The following is a 26958-nucleotide window of genomic DNA, read 5'->3' on the forward strand; positions in this document are numbered from 1 at the left end:
TTAATGCATATACCCCCCACCCTTTGTTTTATGGGGTAGTGAGCAGCATCAATGAAACAGGACATGATTCAAACTGAATTTAACAGGTTTTCAAATCAAGTAGGTTAGAATGAGTCATCGGTCTCTCATTTTGGTTCCTCACCTGTTCGGTATCCAGTGTTGTTGAGGTAAACCGCAAAGGAGCGTGGCTCATGCTGAGCTTGCCATGAAGGTGACGAACAGTTCTCGTTGTTGGTGTACGTGTTGTGGTTGTGGACATACTTCCCAGTCAGCATGGAAGAGCGGGATGGACAGCACATGGGCGTAGTTACAAACGCATTTGTGAACGAGGTTCCGCCGTCCTCCATGATCTTGCGAGTTTTGTTCATCACCTGCAATGAGCCTGATCCAACAAGCCAGACAAAATCAAGTTCAGTATGTTTTAGAAGTTCCAACCTTTAACATGTCTTATACAGCATACTTTTTTAAAAGTAGCCCCTGAAAGTGTCAGATGTGGAGAAGGAACCCTGCAGTTCTGTGGCAATGCAACGACTGGTTGTGGTTCCAGGACTAAGGCCCTTATTCTCAGATGTCTGAGGGAAGCCATTAAATATTGAAAGAGGAAATAAGTCAAACCTGTGATGACAGTGTGAGACTGAGACGCATTGGATGTTATGTTCTGAGAGGAAGGAACTTGATCCAGTTACAACAGTTAGGCTTAACAAATGGGACAGATACCAAAAGAGGGACTTGGGTGGCAGATCAAGAAGACTAATAACAAGCCAGCAAACGTTCCCAGGACTGAAGTCCGAGGAGGTTAAAGAGTTTTTCCTTCCAAGGCTGAGTTAATAATGAACATCTTAAAATAAACAGACCTCCAACAAGAGAAAACTGACAATACTCCGGAAAAAGACCAGCATAGATGGTCACCAGCTTGTTTTGATTGCTGGTGAACTCAAGGCTTTTTAACTAGTTTAACAGCAAGACTACATTGGCTTAGCTAAAACCATAAATAAACACTCCTGAACCAGCTTATCAAGGTCTTAAGGATTACAAGGCAGATGTGTTGGAGCCAAATTCAGAATGAACATGACCCTCAAGGATCAAAGACTAGCCTTCGTCAGCTGTCATCACTACAAATATCATGTTGGTCAACCTGCATCTATGTTCGGCTGTACTGGTCCACAAGCTAGACCAGCATGAGTTTCCATACTGGTTCAATGCTGGTTTAAGGTGGCCTTTCCAGCAACAAAAACACTAAACATTCTTAATTCAGGATACATTTAGCCTGACAAGCCAGACCAACATCAAGATGTTTGGTCTGGAAACTCACCATATACAGGGCTCAATCCGAGGGGCGGGATAAACGGTTGTCTTTCAAACTCCCTCTGCACGCAATTGGATAGCGCTACAACTGACCAAAGCAACGAAGGTGAAGCGGAGCTGGTTGAAGCTAGTAAACGTGTGAAGATTAAACTTTCGCCGTCTCCGGTCGGCAAAACTCCGAACACATCTTCCCTTTTTAAGAATGACTTCAGTGCCGTTCTTTGTTCTTTTCTCAGAGAAAAGCTTAACTCCAAGTCTTTCAGAGTCGTGGTCAAAGCTGATTCGAAAGACCGCCGTTCGCCAGTTTCTGTGTTTACTAGTAGCACGCAAGTGCAACTCGGCCATCATTATGTTAAGCCCCGCCCACAGATTCTATACACGATGTGATTGGCCTGACCAGAGTTTGTTTTTTACAGCTCAGAACTGTATTGCTAGACGATACTCGTGGCAGAATAGATTTGTTGGCACTAGGGTCCGTCTAGATTTTTTAGGCTAGGATACATTTACTTGAGAAGCAATATTACTTAAGTTGTTAAAGGGTAACTTGAGCGATTAGCATATGGCTTTGTATCAGTAGAAACCCTGGAGTATATTATAATGATTGTGCTTTCCCCCCTCATATCCCCCTGAGATGAGAGATTTATGCATTTTATTTCTGGAAAAATTCCTCCTATGAAGCAAATTGACGATATTTGCATCATAGGAGGAATGTTTGGCCAAAGGCTAAAGACTACAGCCAGCAGAGGGAGTCATTTCCGCATGTTTTGAACCCGCGCATGGGGGATGGGAGATCACACTCAGAGCTCAGCTCAGCTGCAGGCACTCATGTAAACGGAGCTATGGTGAGTAATGTAAGTCTATTAACTTCTCTGAAAGTTAAGCTTGCAAAGGCATGAACTTAAGCCAGACTGAACTCGCGTTGTGAATTTATGCCGCGAGTGTAGTCGCGATTACCTCAGCTCTCATCACGAGAGCTCATCAGCTCATTTATCTGACTCCTGCAGTTAGTGTTCAGTGCTGTGATACTCGCGCGGTGACTCACTCATTATATTGAACAGACACGTTCAGTTTTTAATTGTAGTGTCTTCTCCACCTCAGTCACAGTAATCAAGTTGGTGGCTTTGGGAATGGCCTTAAAAGGCAGTGAAGCATTCTGGGAATTGTAGTCTTTCATCCCCATGAGACAAAAATACGCTTCTCTATACGTCATTGTGTTTAACCCGCCCATAGCGCGCCATGTGGTAAGTCTGTGATTGGTTCCCGCAAAAGTGTAAAAGAAGCAGTAGAAATGAATGTACAGGTTTCCAGACTGAGATGCCGGGCGAAATCAAATCGCCAGCAGATCAAGCTCGGTTTACCCAGTCTAAGAAAAATCCCAACTTGGGAAAAAAAAAAAAAACATTCTAGATATTAAAGTGGAAGTGGAGAGTGCAAATTAAAACATCTAAATCAGTGAGGGGAATAAAAAAAAAATCCCATGTTCCTCCAAGTATCATTCGGGTTTTTGAAGATCTCTGGAGTAACTTTCCAGCCTTCTTGCTGATTCATAACTGATGCGTGCCAAGTGCTGACAAAGCCTCAAGAGAGTCGTATGAGGTCTCCACCTCATTTGTCTGTGGAACAGATGGGCCATTAATGATGAATTGCATCTGGTATACTCACCCAACTCCACATCCTGGTCATCTGTCATGATGAGTATGATGTTGGGTCTGATGTTTCGGCGGTCACCTTGAACCCGCCCGCGCAGGCCCTGACCGCGGGTGGTGAAACCAAAGCAGAGCAGTGGGGAGGCCAGGACCATCATCCAGGCCAGGTTCACCAGCTGCATCATGGGACCGCGAACCGGGCTTGCACACGTGATTTAGAAGGCTGGAATCCTCACAAGGTAATCTGTTTTAGGAAGGAAAAAAAAGCAGAGATTTTAATGCTTTAGGATTTCCAAAGAGGTCAAAACAAATGTTACTTTGGTTAACAGAAATTGGAGAGACTAAAAAGAACCACTTTTCCTTCCTTTGCAAGACAAATGACAATTCCAGAACATTGTCTGCGATTTGTAATAAATCACTTGCATGTGTTTTAAGCTTGATCTATTTTCTCATCCATCAACAAGCACAGGAACAGACCATAGAAAATCTCAACCGTTGCACTTGAAAATAAACATAAAACACCCTCTTAAAGGAGTCAACACGTTTTAAACTTCCAACATGCTTCCAGGGTATGCACGCACCAAAATAAACATGAAAAAAAGACACGTTAGAAATTCTAGCCGAATCGTTTTTTATAAAATCAGCTACTTAACGAATAGTAAAACACAAGCACTTTAAAACCCTACCTGTACAGTTCTTAGCTTAGCAGCATCACATGCGGCATCAATACACCCAATTTCTTTACTTCAGTCCTGCACTCATATTTACAGACAATTTCTTCAAGTCAGAAAGGCCTGAGTTTCTCTCTCCGTGTGTGCAGACAGGCCAGTTCTTTCTTTCTAATCAGTCACAATACTTCAGTACTATTGAGGCTTTGCTATTGGCTATTAGGGGTTGCACTGGCACACACCCAGCCAATCACATTTTATGGCAGGGCCGTCAGTCAGAAGGCCCAGAGCTTGTGACCCCTAGCGGACACCCGGTGAGAATTACGAAGCCAGTACAGGGGGTAGAGGGTTCCGCTACATTAACCCTTGTGCTGCGGTCGCCAGTCACAGATTTACACACTGCCCCATTTACACAGCACGGCATTCGTCTACGCCAGCAAAGATGACTCAATGAAATCTTTCATACTCCACAGACATGCTCAATTTCCTAAAAGCCATGTCTTGAGTTTTTGTACTTATGCACAACGTAAAGTGATTAGTCTCATTTTTATTTACCTGACAACTGGCTGCATGTACAAAAGTTTGATTGATATACCCATCCAATTTCTCTGTGAGTTTATTGTATACACCTTATGGAGGGACCATATTGCCTGTGGCCTCATGCTGATCTTTGTCTTCAATCATTGAGCTGTTAAACAATATGGTCATTTATGCACCTGAGGCTCGTCGCATGGCATTCATTTGGCTTCATGATTTTGCTTTGCAATGAAAATGACTTAAGTCATTTCATACTTGTGTGACAGTAAGACCAGTGAGGGTTGAAATAAATGAGTAAATTAGAGTCAGCACTGGTTTTACAGTATCATCTCAAAGCCAATGTGTTCACATTTTCAAGCGAAAACAATACTCCATTTGAAAGATGGAAAATCCCTTCAGATTAGTGACTTATGCTGCCTTCAAGTGCTATAAAAATGATCATAAATACGAGTTTTCTGGGTAAAAATTGCACATGAGTGCCCTCTGGGAAGTTCAGACATAATTTTGATACCCAAATTCCCGAGATGTGCGTCATAAACATGGTGGCAGGGACAACTACTGCTGGGACATGCATTAGTTAAAACAGCTTTGTTTAATGTTTCTTGACTCATCACATTATGAATTAAATTACATAAATGACATAAATTATAAAGGCTGGTCAAATCAAAATTGCAAAATTTGACTTGCATTGTTGAATATAACTGTTGGTCGTTTTACAAAAAGTTGTCAAACATTCATTGTTTAGCTTATTTTACCTCACTCTTGTTCACCATTAAAAATTAAAGCTTCATGCTCGGCCTCTGTGAATAGTAAAAGTGTGCCGCCTTTGAGTCAACTGGTCATCTCGAAAAATGACAAGTTTCAAGCACTGAGACAGACCACCTTATAAATTTTACTTTTTAAACTGATCAGTTTTAACACAGACGTACCCAAGTATGTATGGAGCAAAGTAGCATCACGAATATAAACATTGAATTATTTGGAAGCACTTCTCTCATATGACATTACCAAAAACATTTATGCTGTTATCATATCTATCAGGCTAATAAAGCACTATAGGCTGCTTAAAAGTAGTCAATATGGAGCTAGGTTCAGTCTTTTGAAGTCATGCAAAAGCAAACTTCTTTTACATTGCCTTTATAGTGTCTTTGTCACTTAAAAGGATCCCCTGGTGTTAAAGGGTTAGTTCACCAAAAAATAAAATGTATGTCATTAATGTCTCACCCTAATGTCGTTCCACACCCGTAAGACTTCAGTTCATCTTCGGAACACAGTTGAAGATATTTTATATTAAGTCCGAGAGCGTATACAAGTGTATGCACACTATACTGTCCATGTCCAGAAAGGGAATAAAAACATCATCAAAGTAGTCCATATGTGACATCAGTTAGTTAGTTAGAATCTCTTGAAGCATAGAAAATACATTTTGATCCAAAAATCACAAAAACTATGACTTTATTAACCGGTTTATTTTTTTATTTTTTATTTATTTTTTTTTAACAGGAAGAAAAGACAATGCCAAGTCGTAGTTTTTGTGATTTTTGGACCAAAATGTATTTTCGATGCTTCAATAGATTGTAATTAACTAACTGATGTCACATATGGACTACTTTGATTATGTTTTTATTCCCTTTCTGGGATTTGGACAGTATAGTGTGCATACACTTGCATAATCTTGGACTAAATATAAAATATCTTCAACTGTGTTCCGAAGATGAACGGAGATCTTATGGGTGTGAAACGAGATTAGGGTCATTAATGACATACATTTTATTTTTGGGTGAACTAACCCTTTAAGACATGTACAGTTTAATTATAACAAATGATGTCTCACACATTTGGACAGTGGTCGGCGCCATTTTGTTTGCGTTCTATGTCGATGACTTAGAATGGTTGCACCGATCACAAATAGTTTGCCCCACTCTCGCCTCCTCAACCCCCCAATTTTCTTCATGTTGATGTAATTCATATTCAACGTCATCGATGTTTTCATCCTCACAAATGTCATGCTCTGGCACAAATTGAAAAGGCTGAACAGATGACATTGTTGCAACCATTCTACATCATTAACATAGAACGCAAACAAAATGGCGCCAGCGACTGTCCAAATTTGTAAAGGATTTTTTAAACAAATTTCATGGTTTTTACAACATATTTCAGTAAGAGACACACTTTGTTACATTAAGCCATACAAGTCTTGAGACCAGGGGTAAGCTGTTAAACAGATATGATTGAACTGTGACTTTAGATTGATACCAATGAAAGAAAAAAAAAAAAATGGATTGGATTTAGTATGACATTAGGGTAAGTAAAAGTTTCACTCTTTGTGACATCTGACAAGAAGGAGTTGTTGAATGGAAAACCATGTGCTTGCCGTTCTCCATCATTGTGCAGATGATGGTCCACCTCTCAGATGGGTCTCTAAGTGCTTTTTTGGACAGAGTGGATTTCAGACAGGCAGCATGAGGGATAGTCAGTCCAGTCACCCTGACAGCACTGTGCAAACACTGGCGCTGTTTAGACAAACAGCAGGGAATGGCAGGGTCCAGTCAGACCAGAGTGCGCGCACACACACAGCATGACTTCCAGATCTCATGAAAACCTCCTAAGGCCCAGAAAACATATAGAGAACAACATTTAACTCCCTCCAACGTTCATTCAGACACATGCTTCCTTCCCATCATTCGTTTTATGTCCACACTGTGCAAATTAGACTTTTCAGCATCAGTATTCAACTTGAAGTGATAAATGAATCCTTTTATGTGACACTACAAGTTGAACTATTGAGTGATGTGCCTCCAGCAATTTGAAACTAACATTATTAACTTCAGCCAAATAAAAATATAAAATCCAGATATGAGCCAAGACTGTGCTATTTAGTTAAATCATGTGTTCTTCAAGCAACCCTGAATTAAACTGTCTCTGCCCTCAAAGATGACACATTCACCCTCATTCCAGCACTGTAATTTTAGAATACAGTCGATCCGAAATAGCTCTTCTATTTTCTTCCCTGGAGGGAAAAAGGGTCGTGAATTATAATTTTGTTTTAATTACCCTCATTACTGTGAAAATATGTTCCAGTTGGTGGCACTGGCAAGAACATAAACCACTACTTTGCTTTTCTCTGACCCGTTGCCTGTGAAAAACAGATCCAGCATTTCCACGAATAATGGGAAACAAAGCTTCCACACTCCATGGCTCTCTGACACTGAATCAGCACTGGACTGGCATGCAAAAATGATGTGATGTTTGTGTCTGAAGCCTTCAGTGGAAAACCTGGTGACTTCCTCTGGCTTTAGTCAAACTGTTATTCAGATTAATGTGCTTGTAATGTGCAGAACAAAAAGTACTTCCAAATCATTTGCTCAATGTTTTATGCGACCATTTAAAAAGACAGTTATACTGAAGTACAGTGCAATACACTTTGGAAACGTCAAAGAATTGCCAAATACCTAAAAATATAATTTAGAAAAATTAGGGATGCCCTGATATTAAAATTCTGCCAAATTCAGATGAGCCAATAATTTTCTTACACAATGAAGCTCAAAATACAATTAAAAGCACCTGCAAAAAATAAATATGGAAAATTGACAAATTAATACAGTACATTGTCCCATATTTTTATGGATTTAAAAAGACAGTTATACCAGTGCAATAAACTCTGGAGAGGTCATGAAGAACTGCCAAATAGCTAAAGATATAAAATTTTGAAAAATTAGGGATGCATTGATATTAAAATTCTGCCAAATACTGATGAGTCAATAATTATTTCTTACACAATGAAGCTCAAAATATAAGTAAAACACATGTAAAAAAATAAATATGGAAAATTTTGTCAAATTTATACAGTACATTGTCCCATAATTTTTTTAATAGATTTTTGTTTCGTGTAAGTGTAAGTTGAAAACTGCAAAAAATGTAGTTACAAATAAATAAATAAAAATCTGCATAATACGCCATTAAGTGCGTATCATATGCACGCAAAAAACAGCGTAGCATATGCACACCAAAATGAGTTTTGCCGTATAAATTCCACGACATTGGACACTCATACTATTTATATGCATTTTCGTGAGATGTTATATTCATATATACCCTGTAAAAAGTTATTGTTGGATTTTGTTGGTTTAACTTTAAAAAGTAAGTAACCTGGTTGCCTTAACATTTTGAGTTTATTGAAGTTAAAAATTTGAGTTGATACAATGAAGGAAATTTGTTTAATAAATAGAAACTCAAAATATTATTGCATCCAAACCACATAAAAAATTTGATAAATCATAAAAATAGCATTATTTGGCATGTTTCACTGCGTCATCAGAAATAAAACACACAATAACCCAATATTCTTACAAAATCTTTTAATAATATTTTAATAAAGGTTGTTGAATCTCAAAAAATGTTCATTGTATAATTTTATCAAATTTAATTTCAATGAACTCAAAATTTTAAGGCAACCAGGTAACTTTTTTTCTAAATAATTTTTTACAGTGTTGTGATTTTACAGTGTAGTAACTAGAGGAGTATTCTAAAAGGAAAATTATTTATAAATAAATGTATAATACTGTGATAACTTGAACTGCAGTCACCGGTCTTTATTGACCCCAGCCGGCTGAGCTCATTTGCCAAGCACTATTCCTTTGTAGACCTGCATTGCTGAGGAACACAAGAAAGCTTTCTTCTGGGTCACAGACGAGCACCCGAGCAAGCATCGCCTCAGACCCTTATTGTTTTAGGGATTAGAGGAAATGACCCAGTAAATTAGCCTCTACTGTACTAATCAGGGCTAAGCTGGACAAATAATATTTGAGATTTATTAAGAAAAAAAAGGTCTTGAAGGTTCAAAGAAGCAAAACAAAAAGGCTACTATTGGACTTTTCAAGCCTGACACACAGCTGCCAAAAAATAGCCCCTTATGAAAGAGGTGCAATTTTCAGATTAATGGATGACAGGACCAGGGTCCTTCAGTGCGGTCCAAAATCTTTACTTTTATGATTTCACTATGCTTTCCTCCCCCCTCCATGTATACTAAAGCATCCAGCATCCCTCCCACCTCCCTGACCACATAGCGGTGTTTTCTACCATGTAGCGCTATCAGAGACAGCGACTCAGAGGTTCTTGGCAAGCAAAAAACCGCCACTGCTGCTTGTGGTAAAGGCACAAACCACATACTTTCATGTGCCCTGAACCCCCTTTGACCCACGTGGTAAATGTGGGGTGGTTAACCCAAACCTCAAACACCTGGACTCTCAGAAGGCTCTCCAAAACGAGGTCTGCCGAATTCACAGGATTCACAGGTAAGGAAAGATGAGTTCCTGAGGAAGAGGCCACACGATTAAGATCAGAATGTCATGACCCGGCACATTCTTTCCAACTGCGCTGGGTTTAATAACATCTAGACTGCATCACGAATAGTCTGGTTTCTGTCAATCCCTCATCCAGGAAGATGGAAATGGCAAGGCCGCATTCGCAGCATGTGCAATCAGCTTCTAAAAATCACTAAAACGAAAACCCTGATCCCTGTCAGCTTGAAATAATTCCTTTTAAAGCAAAGCACCATGCAAGAACTCGCCCTTCACCATGGCAAAGTTGTTTGTGCATCTTCATTGCAAATGAGAGTCCCTTGCGAGCCAAGAACGAGCATAAATCAAACCAGATGGCACTGCTAAATAGTGAGTCAGCCATTCATAAATGCAAGGTTTCCATAGACAAAGACAGTCTCGAGGGCTAATCTCCCTTTCCATTCCCTCACTATAGAGACTTTGCTCGCTCACTGCTCTCCACAGAATGTGCCTGTAAAGAAGCCAAGTCACTGGAGAACAATCAGCAGCAAGAACACTTCACAGTTTATTGGTTGTGACAGTTGCATTTTAATTATCAAAGAGTCCAAGGCAAGATTTGTTTTAACTTTAATGGCGCTGTAAAAGCAATTTTGCAGGACGACGCGCTAAATATCCCATTACCTGACAGATATCACTGAATGATGAGAGTAATGAAATACTCATTTTTGTGCGAACTGTCTCTTTAGGATCATCGGGAGAGACTGACTGTTTAAAGGACAACTCCGGTGAAAAATGAACCTTTGGGGTAATTAACAGATGGTTACCGAGTAGATCGTTCTCTGGGATGCATTTTCATGAAAGTCGAATGTAAAGAGTTTTATCTCGAAAAACAGATTAGCTTATAACGCTAGTGTATGGGGTATACTAGGATAAGTAAAATTAAAATTAAATCGCTAGTTAATACCACTAACAAGGCTCAAAATAGCTTCACACTAACACGGTAGCATAATGAGGGTCCCTACATGAAAACCGAAGCATTGAGAACTTTGTAAGTATACAAACAGTTTAATAAGAAGACACTTTATAAAGATAACTACGCCTATACAAACAGTAGCCATCTTGCAAAACACACGAACGCTGTACTAAGTGATGAACTGTGACTTAGAATCTCATATGGGAAACCTTCTTTCTTTGTAGTTAGTCAACCATATATTTTAATAAACAGATATAATTCATGTATTTCCATGTAATTAGATTTCACAAGCTTAATTCCTATCGATCAGCTCACTTAGCACAGCGTTCGTGGCTCGACTGGTCGAGACTGTTTTGCAAGATGGCGTCTGTCTGTATACGCGTAATGTACTTTATAAAGTATCTTCTTATTAAACTGTTTGTACACTTACAAAGTTCTCAATGCTTCGGTTTGCATGCAGGGACCCTCATTTTTCTTCCGTGTTAGTGGTATTAACTAGCAATTTTATTTTACTTATTCTATTCCCCATACACTAGCGTTATAAAGCTAATCTGTTTTTCGAGATAAAACTCTTTACATTTGATTTTCATGAAAACGCATCCCAGAGAACGATCTACTCTGTAACCATGTGTTAATTTCCCCTAGGTTCATTTTTCACCGGAGTTGTCCTTTAAAAACAGAGATCGTACAGGGACATGCACATACTGCAGATGACTATTTCTGCAGAGGCTGTTTGCATATTTCTGTATGCTGATTATTCCCATCGGGGAAGAAATGATTACTTAGCCACAGAATTTTGAGGTTTGGATTTCGGAATGTTTCTTTTTTTTAAATTAGCCAGGACTTCTCTCCTCCATCCACAGCGTCAAACCCTAGAGTGTCATGAACTGTGGCCAGGACACACCGCACGAGCCTCCATCAACAAGAGCCATTCACCCACATGGGAGTGAGGAAGGCCAACAAAACTAGTGTGATGTGACCAGTTTTAGAGAGTGCTCCTCTATGCTTAATCACTTTTGGGAAACATTTTGTTCTCACTGATGGAACAGACGACTGATTATGTGTTAAGAATAAAAATGTGGAATCTGACTAAAGTGGCTTCAGTGTGTTCTCACGCCTCTGGACCATTCTGTGTAATCACTGTTGAGTGAATGGATACACTGCAGTCGCATGAACGGAAGCCATGCCAACTGACTCGCACGCCAACACCTTTTCTAAATGGGAAAAGCACATGCAACTTTGCAACTCTAATCTGAAAAGTTTGTTCTGAGCTTTCAGGCAGTCACCGAAACTTGCTTCAGCTAATGAATTTTAGTACATTACAGTCCGATCTATATTAATTATAAGATTTGTAATTAGTCCCATATCACAGTATCTATTATGAACCTTTGAGTGTAAAATAAATAAAAAAATACACATAGCAATTGAAAAAAAAAAACACTCCAATAACCAACTAATATATTGTACTCTTTGCCAGCCATTGTAAGCCATGTAAATTTCCATAAGTTGTAAGAAAACACTTCCACGCCATTGTCGGAATGTTCCGCCGTTCCATGTTTTCACTGTTATACGTAAGGGGGTGCTATTACATATCGTCTGAAAGAGTACTGAATCTCCTGATCAAATCACAGGCAAAGAGGATTCAGAAACAAGCAATATATGCAGTGTTGGGGGAAATGCATTACAAGTAACTTGAATTACTTTTAAAATCTACAACAAAATATCCGAGTTACTTTTTTGAAAAAGTAACGCAAGTTACTTTTTCACATTCATTTGACTGACAGCCCTCTTGTCCCCATGTTAAGAAAAATCAAGAGTGCAAAGCTGGTGTGTGAACATGTTATAGTTGTTCTTAACTAAATGTGAGCATATCTCATTTGCACAATAAGGATTTAGTACTCAAATGTTAAAAACAAAATCAGAATACTATGCAAACCTCCAAAAAAATAAATATTAAAAGTGCACTATGCAACTTTCCGTCCACTGGAAGGCACCTATTCTAAACAAAGGAGTAGTTTGATGACGCCAAGTGTGAGCGCAGCATCTTGGGACATGTGGTCTTCACGTCACAGCCGGTGGAAAATAGGACTCGGGCAGAAATCATGTTCATGGATGCGGTTATTAACGTTACTGTATTGTAAAGCAGAGCAGGAACGAGTGTTGTGGGGCTGAGCACGGCTGCTGGAGCGATTTGTTATACAAACGCATGGCTCGCAAGTACAGGGACTTTAATTATGACGGGACGGGACACAGTCACCGGGCGCACTCACTTCCGCTTTTTCTGGTCATGATAATCAGGTAAAGCAGCTCTGTTTATCATATTAGATACATTTAAGTGTGTTTAAAATTATGTTATGATGTTACTCTGTGCGTTCGCTCGGCGCTGCTGTGACATGTTCACACTGCTAAGAGAAAAGCGCTTCTGCAGAATAAAACCGAGGGTAAGGCAGATATGATGCGATTGACAGTCGACTCGCTCAAACGCTATGCAGAAACGTCCCGGTCCTTAATTAAAATAGCAATTTTCTCACAATTTACAAATAGTTGGAAACATTTGGGATATTATAAGTACTCATCTTAACAAAATAACACTGGCCTAATAGTTTTTGGATATTTTACTGCAAAAATACTACATAGTGCACATTTAAATAAAACGTTAAACTACCTTTATTGACCAATGTCAATATGCTGCTAATTTTCGATGACTCCTATAAACCAAAAGCAAAAATCCTATTCTTTCATTATCCAGAATGGCATCGCAGCTGAAAGGTTTGTTGGAGCTGCGCCCTCTACTGTACATGCATGAATTAGCATGTTTACCTAGGCCTGAGGTTTATTTCAATTTTGTTTGGTGTGAAGAGGTCTTCACATTTGCACAAAAATAGAACTTTTGTTATAAAAAAACAAAAGGTGAGAAAAAGAAAAAGTAAAAGTGCATTACTTTTCTTAAAAAGTAACCAAGTAACTCAGTTACTTTTTAAGGGAGTAACGCATATCAAATGTGTAATGCATTACTTTTCAAAGTAACTTTCCCCAACACTGAATATATGTAATTACACACATATTTAAAATAACAATCATTAACATTAAACAGTATATAAATCAAAATGAATCAATGTTACTGAATGAAATATCGACCCAGGACAAGCTATAGTGCAAGCATTTGGGGTGTTTATTGACTCAATCTACTCCTTCCATGTTTTGATCATCTTGCTGAATCTGATCTGGATGTATAGTCTTTGACAATAACATGATTTTCAAAAAAAAAATGTTGTTATTGAAACTTCCCCACATTCAAGTATTTATAAAAAAGAATGTATGAAGCAAGAATAAAGCCTTTTTTTAAGCAGAAGGTCTGTTCTTTCTTTTAATATATTTTAAGTTCAGATATTTATACAACAAAATATTCTGGAGGCCATGAAAATGGTCAAAAACACTGGTGATGGCTGGCAGCTTTTAAATACAAACGCTGGGTGTAAAGAGTTAAATGATTCTATGAAGTTCCTATTTTCTAAAAACAAAGTGATGACAGCAAATGACTTTAACAAAGTGCTAATGCATGCATGTTTATAGCATTTCTAGATGAAAAAGAAAATCTGAATTCTATCACGCAAACAGAGAAAGCCCAATTTCTACATTTGAATGACTACAAAAGCTCCATGATAAAAGCCACCTTGACAAGCCAGAGCTTTGCCCTGTAGTCACACAAGCACAATGGGAGGAGGTCTTTCAAAAAAAGTTCTTTCAAATGCAAGGCCGTATGCTTGAAACATCCAATTGATGTTCCAGGGTAGCTTTTCTATTTGGCAATTGCCATGTTTATGTGTGCATCTAGAGACTTGACTTGTGCCGAGGTAACAGAAGCTTTTCTATCTTGTAGAACAGCTGAGCAAACCTCCAAAAACCAAATCAAATCAGGAGCGGCAGCAGTTGTCAACATTGTGATGCCAGCCAGCATAAAAATGCCACTGTCCAAATAGAAGAGCGTGCCATATGGATGCCTGTAGACCAAATATCTCCATCCTGACAGTTATCTGGTGGTTTTTGAAGAAATGGACTAAAACAACCAAATTCTAGTGGTTGTGTAGTTTTTTTTTTAAAGCCAAAATGCAATAGCTTAGGCCTTTACAAGATACAGATGAACTACTATGAACCGTTACTTCATAGGTTCTGTTTCTTTCTTAGAAGCTTTTATGAAACTCATTTCAACAGGCTGTGGATTATATTTAGCAGAGAACAGCTAGTGTTTAACCACCATATTAAATGGTATAAAGGCTTTGACGGTGTGGTTTCCAAGCAAATGGGAGTGACTTTCATCAAAATAGGTCTTATGCTAATCTCCAACCCTTTGGCTTTGGGGTCCGGTTACCTTAGGGCCCCATCTCATTAATTATGAATGCATGTAAATATCATTACAATAATCTGCCTCCCACAGACTTCAAAGTCTTAAAGAAACACTCTACTTTTTTAAGTCCCTTAGAGTTAAACAGTTGAGATTTACCGTTTTTGAATCCATTCAGCCGATCTCTTTATCTGGTGGTAGCACTTTTAGCATAGCTTAGCATACATCATTGAATCATATTAGTCCATTAGCGTCACTCTCAAAAATCGCCAAAGACTTTATTTTTTCAAAGATAATATTTTTCCTATTTAAAACTTGAATATTCTGTAGTTACATCATGTACTAAGACTAAAGGAAAATTAAAAGTTTAGATTTTTAAACCGACATAGATAGGAGCTATTTTCTGATTCATGCGTAGTAATCATGGAACTTTGTGGTCGTACCATGGGTTCAGCGGTGCGATGATATTATGCCATACCTGAACGTAGTCCTCAAATAGATCACTTCCAACATGACCAGCACTAAGTTTGTGTCGTTGCAGATAATGCAGAGTTGCAGCCGAAAAATGATGTAGTGGATTTACTGTGCTATTAGCCATGGTTCTGTGTGTTGTAAAGAGCTGTGATATTGAGTCGAAGGTTTATTCTACCATCCTGTTTCACAGAATACCAACGCAAATTAAGTAACAAAAGAATCAGTGGTTGACTGCTCTGAACCATAGATATCAAAACACAGGTAGATTCAAACAAGAAACTGTGTGTTTGCTCAAAGCATTTGGGACCAGATGGAAAACATGGACCATGTTACCACGGTAAGGCGTCTAAAGGATATGTCCAGACAGGGCGAAGTGCATCATCCCCCATGGCTGTAAGTATAACATTATTTTATTTTATTTGTTAGCTTGAACGACCAGATTGAAAAGCACTGCTGTTGTCTTTAGCTAGCATGAATACAATCTATGCAAACTATATAACGTTAGTAGATTTGTTGTAGCATTCTGGTGAGGTAGTGTATGGTTTGATTAAAATAGAATGTGGAATTGCCAGTATTGTTTATCTACACAGTTTCTATGGTACAAAATACTGTGTTAGTGATGTTACGTTCTCGGAGCGCGTCTCCTGCATTGAAAATGATTTGACGCTCGCCAAAAGAATTGTCCCGTCAAAGCCTTATTTGATCAGTTTTTTTGGGATTTATTAGTGATGTAGATGACAGGGTGCATGTTAACTGAGGTGACCGAGAGAAACAACAGAGCACGCTCACTTTGTCTTCATAATAAGCAGCATCACCTTAGCATATTTCATTCACATATTACATTAGTCAAAATCAAAAGGTCGGAAGACCGAAATCATGTCGGACCATTTTTACTTGATTTTTGACTCTTCTCTAACTCACCGGTTTGAATCTGCTCTCCTCGTCCCTTCTGCCCCAGTCTGTTTAGCCACACTTTCTCTTTCACATTTCAAAAGCTTATCTTCAGTGTAACTGTTAATCCGGTTCAAATAGATTGATACGGTTCGGGATCTGCACCAAAGTAAATATCTTCTGAATCGTCTCAAAAAACGTCTCTATGGTTACAAGACGTGCTCTCTGTGCAAGCAGATTGTCACGCTGGTTATGTTGACAGAATTTTGTTTTTGAATTCGCTGTGTAATATTGCGCTGCTGCACCCATAACGGCCGCAAAGTTCCTACGCAGGAATGAGAAAGTAGTTCCTAGCTATAATGGTCTTAAAAAATAGAAACTTTCCATTTTTTGTTTGTCTTAGTACACGATGTAAGTATAGAAGAGTCAAGTTTTAAATAGGAAAAATATTCGAAAGTCTTTGGTCATTTTTTTGAGCACTGATGCTGATGGTCTAATATGATTCAATGATGTGTGCAGAGCTATGCTAAAAGTGCTACCGCCAGATACAGAGATCGTCTGAATGGATTTAAAAATGGTAAAACACAACTGTTTAACTCTAAGGGACTTGGAAAATTAGCCTATTTTTAATATAAGTGGAGTGTTCCTTTAAAGCCTTGTCTTGAAGAGGCTTTTTGTGGGGCGCAGAATTCTCGACCAATCAGAGTTGGGGTTACCCAGCATGACGCAAAAAAAAATAAAGCCTGGTAACTGACAAAATTATCCTATGGCAGCAGTATAGGACAAAAACCCAGATTTAAGGCACTGGTGGCAAAGTTCTTTTTTTGTTCTTTGCTCAGGGTAAAAAGTAGTGTGAAATACCTTTGCAGTTGTATGCTGTTAGCAAACATCCCAACACCACCCTCACTGCTGGGAGTAGAAGGTGAATATGTAAATATGTGCATTCCTCTTAGTCAGAAAGTAAACGCACAAAAAAATGACAGTGGTGAGAAAATGGCAGTTAAGAAAGCATCAGATCATAGCGATGTGGTATATTTTGCATGAACTCTGCAATTTGGCATTCCAAACAAACCAAGTCACTTATAATTCTAATTAAGAGACACTGACACTTTTCCATCTAGCAAGCAGCTTTACAGAATTAAAGATGAAAAAAGTGTCAGTGTCTCTTTCAATTAGAATCACAACTTCAATTTCTACTGTAAAGCATCTCCAGCATATTTTTTTGGCTTGCGTTTTTAAAGACTGAAGAGAAGAAATGAACCGGAAAAGACTTCCACATCAAAGAAGGGAGTCCTGGAGCACACATACTTATTACGTAATCGCCACGGACCAATGGTAGTTCAAAAGTAGCAAGCCATTACTACAGAAGTACAAACTACAAGTGAAATCCAAACAAACTTTGTTTTGACCCGATTTTGTCAAAAATATGTAAAAACAGTTCGTTTTTGATTGAGCCTCCAGCCATCCTATGTATACATGACTATAGAAAAGTTTTAAATATGGATATTTCACTTATATGCATAATTTCGCTTTAGAAGGCATTTATTAACATCTTGAAGCCATATGGATTACTTGCATGATGGATGTATTTACTTTTTTGGACTTTGGGAATCAGGTCCACCATTCTCTACCATTATAAAGCTTGGAAGAGCCAGGATTTTTTTTTAATATATAACGAAGATTGTGTTTGTCTGAAAGAAGTAGTAAATTGGGGTGAGTATATCACGGGGTAATTTTCCTTTTTGGGGGAACTAACCCTTTAAGAATGCAGAAAAGAGAGCATTAGGAAACAAAAGTTTAAGTAACTTGCTCTTCTGAAAACTTAGACTTTGAAACATTGATGCCATGGCCACTTTAGTTCCACAGGCTGCCAAGCTGCTTTGCCATGCCAGCTCACATTAACAGGTTCTCCAGTGACACTGGCCTTGCACACACCCTCACCCAGCTGCAGTTGATGGCAGTCGACCGTGCCGTTGCACAAGTACCCCAGCCAATGGGCCTCACTCACACCTTAAAGCCCACCCAAAACCCCTCTCTAATCTCCAAATAAGCACACATCACTACGCTTTATTTCTAAATACCAAGACAGGGGGGCTGGAGCCACCTTGGAGAGTTTTATGATTTTTCCATAATCCAATATACTAGCACCAGAGAGGCCCCTGAAGTCACGCTGTCTGAGAGCGACACTGGAGCTATAGGTGACCTGTACTGTGGCATACGTGACTCAGGAACGCCAGTGGGTGCAGCATCTCAATGACTGTGGGAGAGAAAGAGAGAGCAGCTCACAGGCTTAAACATACAGGGCACAGAATTCAGAGCTAAGCAAATTCCATTCAGCTCCTCCTCGGCTTGGCTTTGGGAGAGATTAGCTTTCTCTTATGAAGGCCCAACTCATTAGCCACCTGCAAAGTCGGCACAGCATAAACCAGTAAAAGCTTCAGACCTCCTCGACATTCTCCGGCTACTTACTGCTGTTTAAACGCAAGTACAATCGACTGAGATTGCCAGGTAAGACTGAAATCAGCTCTGACCAAATCTGGCAGCATTCTAGCGAAGCCTAACAGATTCTTCCTGGCGCTTTTGCTCGAGTTGGAGCAGCCGAAGCAAGCCATCCTCGCCTCTCTCGGTCAGCTGGGAGGTCTCGCTGGAGAGGTTTTCAGGCCATTCCTTTAAGTATGTGGTTAATGAAAGCAGCAAAAAAGCAGATCTCCATAGACAGCATAATGGAGGAGAGGCAATGTCAAACATTTGGCCTTTGATCAACTTGGTATATGACAAATAACAGGGAAACAGACACAGTAAAAGCATTTTATGGGTCTTTGGTGGGAGGGGGAGAAAAATTAATTACAGCTGCAACCAGCCATACCATCATAAATGTGCTTCTTTGTCTTGAAATGCTCTTCTCTCTGAGCCTTTGACATACATTTCATATTCTCCACAAAACATACATCACTAGGAGCACAAAAAAAGAAGACTTTTAGAACACCAGATCCAGACTGCAGTTAAAGAGAACCTCCCAAAGAATGTTTCATCTTAATTTCATTTCTTATAAGATATATTCCTCTTACCACAGTGGCAAATATACCAAACATATTAAAATGCCACATAAAGAAAATATTCAAATTGCTTCAGTGAGTTTCCACTGACGTAACCGTCTTGAATAAATAAATCAATGTCTTTTTTCCATGAAATCAACAGCCAGCTCCCACATGAAGAATGTAGGGAGCCAAGCAAATCTGTTTTGAGCTGGAGTATCCTTGCCGCTTAAGTGATACTAATATTATGTGCAGTTCGCTGACTGAAGACGTGTGGCACCATTACAAGCCTGGAGACATAAATCCCTCACTATTATAGAAGAGGTGTCCCCAGACCACATCTATACATCTTGGAGAGCAGGTTAGTCATTGAGACCTGGCCACAGATGTATACAGATTAAAATGACCCATGACGATCTGATAGTGATTGAGGAATATTCCTACTGGAACGCTTGTCAAAACAAATTAGTCATTTTAAGCATTTCTACAACAAAGAAGAAGGTCAATTCATAATTAGTCACAGAAGGGCACAGGTGAAAGGAGAAAAAAAACAACAGAATTAGTCCGTGATTCCCTTATTTCCTTGTAGCGATGTTAGTGATCCAAACTGAATTGTGTTCAAACCCAAAATATAAATACTCGGTCTACCGGCAAGCACACGCGGCAGGCCTCACCACTGGAACATATGGCCTGTCTGAAAGCGGAGAGATTGAGACAGTGTTATTCCATTTAATGCCAGGATCAGCTTTCAACTTGCACTTATTTCATCAGTAACTCCAAAGTAAAGGACTTAGTTGCTGCACCTCAAATGACAAAGCGTGTATGGCTTTACATGTTGTCAAATGGACTGGAAAGCACAAACTTAGTGCTAGTGGAACCACTAGCACCGTCCAGTGCAGGTTCATTTGAGACTCTTCTAGTGAAGACCGCAGCTAACTGAATGCTGAAAATGTAGGGACGCTTAGGAACAGAATTCCAGACTGTTTTTGGGCGGGGTAAGTAGGTGCATGGAGGGCTCTGTCAGCAGGACCCAGTCAGAGCATTTCTGCCCTAGTGTGAAATGGTACACTTCCAGAATGTGGGGCATGTACAGACAGAATCTATGCAACAAAACCGACAATGAGAATATCCATCCCTAGACCCTATCTGTCACTCTGCTATAGATACCAGTGGGATGTACTCCTAAAAGAAAAAACCCTATTTGTTATCCATCTCTTCAGCCACACAGACACACGCAGAAATGCAACCTGTAATTTGTACTCTGATGCTCACTTTGCCAGCGCTTGAGGCGTGAATGCGTGTGGCTTTTTTTTTCTGAAGCGTGCGATCACATCATTTGTAACGTAATTAACTTTGAGTGCACTGGCATTTTTCTGACACCTGTACTTACAGGTCACGCCCCATCCACTGAGTGTATGATCTTTTCAAAATCACAGGATTCATTTTCAAAAGCTGTGCAGCCAAATATTCGCATGCATTTACGAATTCAGTCAGCAGGCCAAACCTAAAACGCTGAGTGCCAGAGACAAACATGCCATATGTAAATGAGCCTGAGCAGAGTTCTGCAATGCCCTCTGGGAAGCTCAGTCGGCCAGTCTTTTTCTAATGAAAGCCTGTTCCAACCCAAGTTATATGTATATACATTTTTACAGTTTAAAATAAGTCGCATTGTGAGAATCACAAAGTCACATTAAAAAGTTCACAACTGTAAGAATGTTGAAAGTCGCAGTCAAAAGTCAGAACTATGACTGTTGAAATTATGGGAAAAAAAATATTACATTTTGAATGTGCCAGATGTAAAGATGCAATTGTGAGAAAGCAATCGCAAGGGAAAGTATGAGATGGTCGCGAGTCATTTGCAATTTACAAAAAAGACAAATCGCAATTAAGTGATGAAGTCGTCCTGGAAGAGTCATTAAATAAAATGGAAGCGGTCCTCTTTTTGTAACAAAAACAGTCACTCAACTAAAAACAACATTTTGGCAAAATTAAGTAAAAAAGGAGAAAACCAAATGCAATTTCCCTACCCTTGATCTACGTCTAATTTCTTCACTGCCACATCGATCACACCATGGCAACCAAACAGGAAAACCACAGAACCACTTCATTTGGATGGTACGGCTCTCCAGTGGCTTGCATGTTGGGCTCTGGCGAGACAAACCCAAAGCAATGAAAGGTTTATAGGCATTCCACTCAAGAGCAAGCCACAGCAGAGGTCAGACTCGTATCCCCATGGTAAGGACGAGAAAGAGACATGAAAGCAAATTAAAATTGTTCAGCAAAAGAATGCGTTTGAGTCGGGGTACGTTGCATGCTTAACAGCTGTCATGTACGAAAGAGGACTTTATGGACCCACTTAATTCATTCTCGTAGCGGATGAATGATAATACATTTAAAAAGCAGGAAGGGTGGGACGTTACGTTTTTGAGAGCATTGCATACCGTCTTTTATTAGGTGAGCTGTCGGGAGAGCTGCCTACCTATTCTTTCCCTCTAGTTGGTTCTCTATTTCTATTCCGAATTAGCGGAGGAGGAAAGCATCACAAAGTTTCTGATCCTCCTTCACTCCAAAGCATCCTTACAGCTGTTGAATTGCATGTGATAAAAGCAGGCCTTTTTTCTTTCAACCATAAATTGGATGGCCTCTTCTCTACAATATTGTATAATGGAATTAACATGGTATGGATAATAGCACAGAAACCTCCACTGATCTACTCTTAGACAAAAGCATCCAAGGTCTTTCTTTGGACAAGTCAAAAATGGGCAGTGGACTCCTGTTAGCCAGCTACAATATGAACCTCAAATGTCAATAATGACTGACAATGTAACCTTAACAACTTATGACCCCCAAGAGATTCATGTAGGTGCCTAACAGTCAGCGTCTAACTCTGGAATTCCTGTCTGACTTAAGGAGGGCATTATTGCAAAAAATAAATACTTGGAGACCATTCGGAGTTCCTCAGACTGACACATTGCCAGAACCTTTGAGAACCACTAGATACTTTCTGAAGTTGCTTCAAAATCAAGTGCCTTAAAACCTTTGCATTATGATGGAGTTCCAGGAGGAACCATTAAAATCCTTAAGTCCGTACAATAGGAACCACTAGTAGCTGGAAGCTTTTGAAAGTTTCTCAGAAAACAGCTATTTTTGGCTAGAGTTTACCCTAATGGTTCTAACAATGTGGGAATCTAAAGAACTCCAAGTGGTATCAAGTATCTTTGCACTTGATTGTGGATTTGCCTACACTCTCAGAAAAAAGGTACCGTTCTGTCACTGGGGGGTACCCTAAGGTACAAAAGTGAAAAGGTACATCTGTGTACCTTATACTTACCACTAAATGGTACATATTGGTACCTTAAAAGGTACCGCCCCAGTGACAGCAATGTACCTTTTTTCTGACAGTGCACCATGACCCTGAAGCTATAACGTGACTCTTCAAACACATGGGGGCGCTATTGAGAGCTTCATCTGTGGCCGTTTCCCATGAGTCTGTTGTTCCAAGAGCAGAATGCCTCATCCAAACATCACGACTCCCATATATGAAGAGAGATCAATGACATTCACAGCGAAATTATAAACTGTACACTCAAAGCATAGGGCTATGAGCCACAGATACGACAGACATCATCATGCCAAAGCGTTGTCAACTCTCAATTACAGCCTTGATGTTGCCCACTCTTCCCTTTTAAATTACCACCTCACTTCCTGCAGGAACACTATCATTAAGCAGAGATAAACAGATACTGCACAGTGTGGCTCAATTTCCTCTCTCACTGCCTATCTAAACAAGACTTTTTATGTCCATGTGGTGGGAATGGCTGGTCAGCTAACACAATGGTGCTCCTCAGAGGATCCTGGGAACAGCTGGCATCGGTGGCTACCTCCACATGCTGCCATTTTTCCAGCACTTGACAGAAAGGACCTTACATGCAGGCTGTTAAATGTCCAGCACCCTGGCAACTGTGATTTGTTTGACAGAATGGCAGTGAATGTGTGCAACTAGTTAAAGCCAAAGAGGCATTTTATAAACAGCACAAGAGCCATGCGGAACAGTGGCACATGGGTTCCCGATGCTTTTGATTTGAGTTGGTAAGTGAACACGAATGGCAGGGGGTTAAATACTTAACACATGTCCAAAGCTTCAGGAAAACTAAGACATACAGGATATTAGATCATAGAGTATGAAATGGTAATTGACAGTAAGACAAAGACTCCCTCTCTCACACACATTCACACACAGCTTAGAGTTCATGCTCTCTCATGGTCTCACTCTCACGGTACAGCTGATCCCCGGTCAAACTCTCCAAAAGACCGAACAGCTACTGAAACAATATTAGTGTTGGCAGATCCAAATCTAGAACTGAAAATTATTCACAACAGCTGCAGCAATTGTTTAGACTTTGACACAAAACCGCAGCAATCTCTTAAAGATGCTGGGATCAAGATCATGTATCTGTTTACCCAAATATGAAAATTACATAATTTATTCAACCTTGTGTCATTCCAAACATGTTTGCATCTTAATATATGGAAAACAAATACTAAATATTTCTCCTTTTGTGGTCCAATGAAGAAATTGAATGGGAATCTGGGCTGTCAAGCTCCAAAAGTTTGTCCGTTTATAACTGAGAAATCTATACAGAAGCGCATGAGATGAAAAACATGCTGTTTTGTGATTTTGGAGCTTGACACCCCATATTTTCTGGCTCTGGACAGGACATTCAACATATTTACTTCTGCATTCCACAAAAAAATATTTGAAGTTTGAAATGACATGCGTTTGAGTAATTGGCATTTTCCTTTTTGACAGAAACACTCGTTTAAAAACAGAGCACAAAAATGAGAAGCAGGCCAGTAACTTTAAAACTAATTGCACCCAGAGTAAGTGATTGATGAAGAACCGCAACTGACAAGTTTACGGCATGTCTATGTTCGCAAAGAATGAACAGGTCAATAGTATTGTCTGCTTTCAAATTTAACCAAGGGTTTGAGACCATAAACAGTCTTTAGTTCAGCTCTCCTCAAAGGCCTCAGAGCTACAACACCTAATTACATATGGCTCATGTTAAAGAACGATGTAATGAAAAGCAGTTTTTGGCAACTAATGCACCCCATCAAGATTAATTTAGCAAGGGCATTTTAACCTCGCATTAAATCAAACCCACTTGTGCGTTAAATTGATTTAACGAAAGGTAATGTCTGCATAAGCTTCATCTCTCAAATGATTTTACAAACACTAATGAAGTCACAGCCCAAAACATTCAGCTAATAAGGCATAACTGTACATCTACAGAAATGAAAACACACTGTATGAAAAGAAACAAGTTTCTAAAATCACGTCCCTTCATAATCCTGCAGTCGTCACTGGTAATGACTGCTCTCATTGTAAAATATCAACACTAGTGCTGATGTATTTGTGGTTTTCTTAAATGAATTTCAGCATGTGAGTGAGTGAGTGATGTTGACATGGCTGATTAATGTGTGTAAATAAATATAATTCACACAACTCTGTCTTTGTGGCATTACTGGCATCATTCTTCTGCCCCCCTTGCCCTTACAGCGGTACAGTCCCCTCAGCAAACACCTCACGCTGTATACATGCCCGGCAGCAACATATTAATGCTAGACATTAGTACTTCATTGGCAGTTTTTGCTTTTTTGGTTTAGTGGAGTTGAGTGAAATTTGTGGCATGATTACTTTAGAGACACCCCACCATTTGCATATGTTGCAACCTGGTCCAGGAGATGTTCTTAACACCACATTTGTTCAGAATGAAGACAGTTTTACAGCTTATTTAATCAATTGATGCTAAATTGAACTTGCGTTTGCCCGCAACATATGCAGGGATCAGTCTGAAAAAATTGTTCGTGCTGCAAGGTTCGAGCACTTCCAATTAAATTTTGTGATTTTATAACTGGCACAGTCTGAAGGTTATGATCTATTGTGAAATGTTCCCTTCAACTTTTCAGCATGACAGAAACGACAATTAAATCAAAGTTTTCAAAAGGGAATGTCATTTTCATTTAGTCAAAATCCAATTACATGGTTCATTAAAACTTGTATAACATGCAAAAAGACATCTTGTGAGTCAGAAATTCCCATTCAGAAATGCCTCTCTAAATCCAAAACCTGACAGCTTCACACTAGAGAACCAAATGAGACGGCCAAAAACATTGAATACAGATGAACTAAAAAATTCCAGGCCCTCCAAAGAAAAACAAACTAGTTTGAAAGAGTGACAATCAGAAGTGTTTCTACCTGGATACCAGTCTTGCGCATGGAGTTGATCTCTCTCGCTGTGGGTTGTTCGCTCTTGAGCTCCTCAGAGTGTTTGTGGGGACCACACTGCTCCTGGAAGACAACCTTCCTCCTCTAATCCGTTCTCCAATGTGATGACACACACTAACCCCAACCATCTGTTGAAACACGTCCTCCAGCACTCAGCACAGTGGTGCGTCAAGACAAACTACCCAGTCCAATCAGAGAGGGTACTGGGTGGCTCTTCCCAGGCTGGAGGCAGGGACAAGGACATAAGGGAAACACTAGTCAGAGATGTCTAAACTCCAGCCACGGTAACCTGAGATTTAGAAAGAGAGGGAGGAGAGGAGAAGAGGAGGGAGGGGATTGAGAATGCGAGTGAGGGAGGGAGGGCAGCACGTCTATGAACAGTTATGTTGCCACTTGTAGCTCACAGGAATCCCATAGAAGCAGCCTGGGGTTCCTCAAATCTCACTCACGCATATAGTAATGCAATACCCTCTAAAGCATAGAGGGGGGAAAATAAACTCCACCAAAAGTTAGAGAAAGAAAGCCTTGCATAGACCACAATGCACTGCCGTTTGTTCTTCACTGTTATATCTGCCCAACTCACACCTCCCTGTTATAAATCTTCAGCTGTCTCGGCAGCATTCCTGTCCTTTGCAATCTACTGCCTTAAGTTAAGCGAGAAAGAGATTTTCCAGAGATAAGAGACTGAGCCAGGATCATTAGCGCCATTTAGTTTCATTTATTTTAGCTACTGTCATTTGTAATGCTGTGTGGGATTTAAATAGCTTCACTGTAATTTATCTGAAGCGAGACTAAATATGAATTGTTAACAGCATAATTTCCATTGCCATCGACCGGGAAGTAAATGCTTTACTAAAGAAAAATACAGACGGATGTTCAAAAATAAAATAAAAAATAAAAAGCAATGTGCCAAATTCCTATAAATGTATTTTTTGTATTGATGTTGGTTAATATTTTTACACATATTAATACATTTATTCCAAAATGGCATGTCATTGTACCTATGCATTGCAATTTTAATATATTTTAAATATGTATTGTATGTTGGTGCACTGACAATTGAAAGCCAATCAATTTTAATTCTCATGTTAGCCGTAGGTCAAGAGAAAGTGTTTTGTCTGATGAAACTGCAGCTCAATAAACAATGCTAACACTGGTTCTGTGCTATCTTAGCAACTTAAGTTCATCAGTTAAGGAAATAAAAACAAAGGCTGCTAAGTGACCTATTAGCATTCTTTAAAGCTGCTTTCACACCTGGTAAAAGTTTCAGTAAGGCCAGACCAAACTCAAACACTGATCAATCTTCACTTGTGACAAACCCCTCAAAAGCCCCAAATCAAACAAACACAGTGAGCACGTCATCACGTACCCTACTCAGGTAGCTAAAGAGAAGACTAGCACGTCTTAAATACTTAAATACTAGATGTTATTCACCTTTCCTGTGCTAATGGATGTCAATCTGGGAGAGATACCAGACTGATGACAGTTTCAGGAGAGGCTGGAAGGGCAGATAAGAACC

The 26958-nt window shown here is 39.5% G+C and overlaps 1 protein-coding gene across 8 annotated transcripts in view; it reads right to left on the reverse strand.

Moving 5' to 3' along the window:
• sulf1 (sulfatase 1) overlaps nucleotides 1-26958 on the reverse strand; it is a 109185-nt gene that overhangs the window by 25160 nt on the left and 57067 nt on the right. For 5 of the 8 annotated variants that reach the window (XM_067435592.1, XM_067435590.1, XM_067435597.1 and 2 more), the window contains 2 exons: nucleotides 2968-3195; nucleotides 143-382 (listed from right to left, as the gene is read on the reverse strand). In XM_067435592.1, the coding sequence (XP_067291693.1) occupies nucleotides 143-382; nucleotides 2968-3136 (409 nt within the window). In that variant the 5' untranslated portion in view covers nucleotides 3137-3195. Of the gene's footprint in view, nucleotides 1-142; nucleotides 383-2967; nucleotides 3196-3637; nucleotides 3774-21177; nucleotides 21298-25409; nucleotides 25729-26958 lie in introns of those variants that run through there. The other 3 variants (XM_067435593.1, XM_067435591.1, XM_067435594.1) reach the window with 3 other exon arrangements.

This window comes from Pseudorasbora parva, chromosome 24, assembly GCF_024679245.1.
Source record: "Pseudorasbora parva isolate DD20220531a chromosome 24, ASM2467924v1, whole genome shotgun sequence".
Lineage (NCBI taxonomy): Eukaryota > Metazoa > Chordata > Actinopteri > Cypriniformes > Gobionidae > Pseudorasbora > Pseudorasbora parva.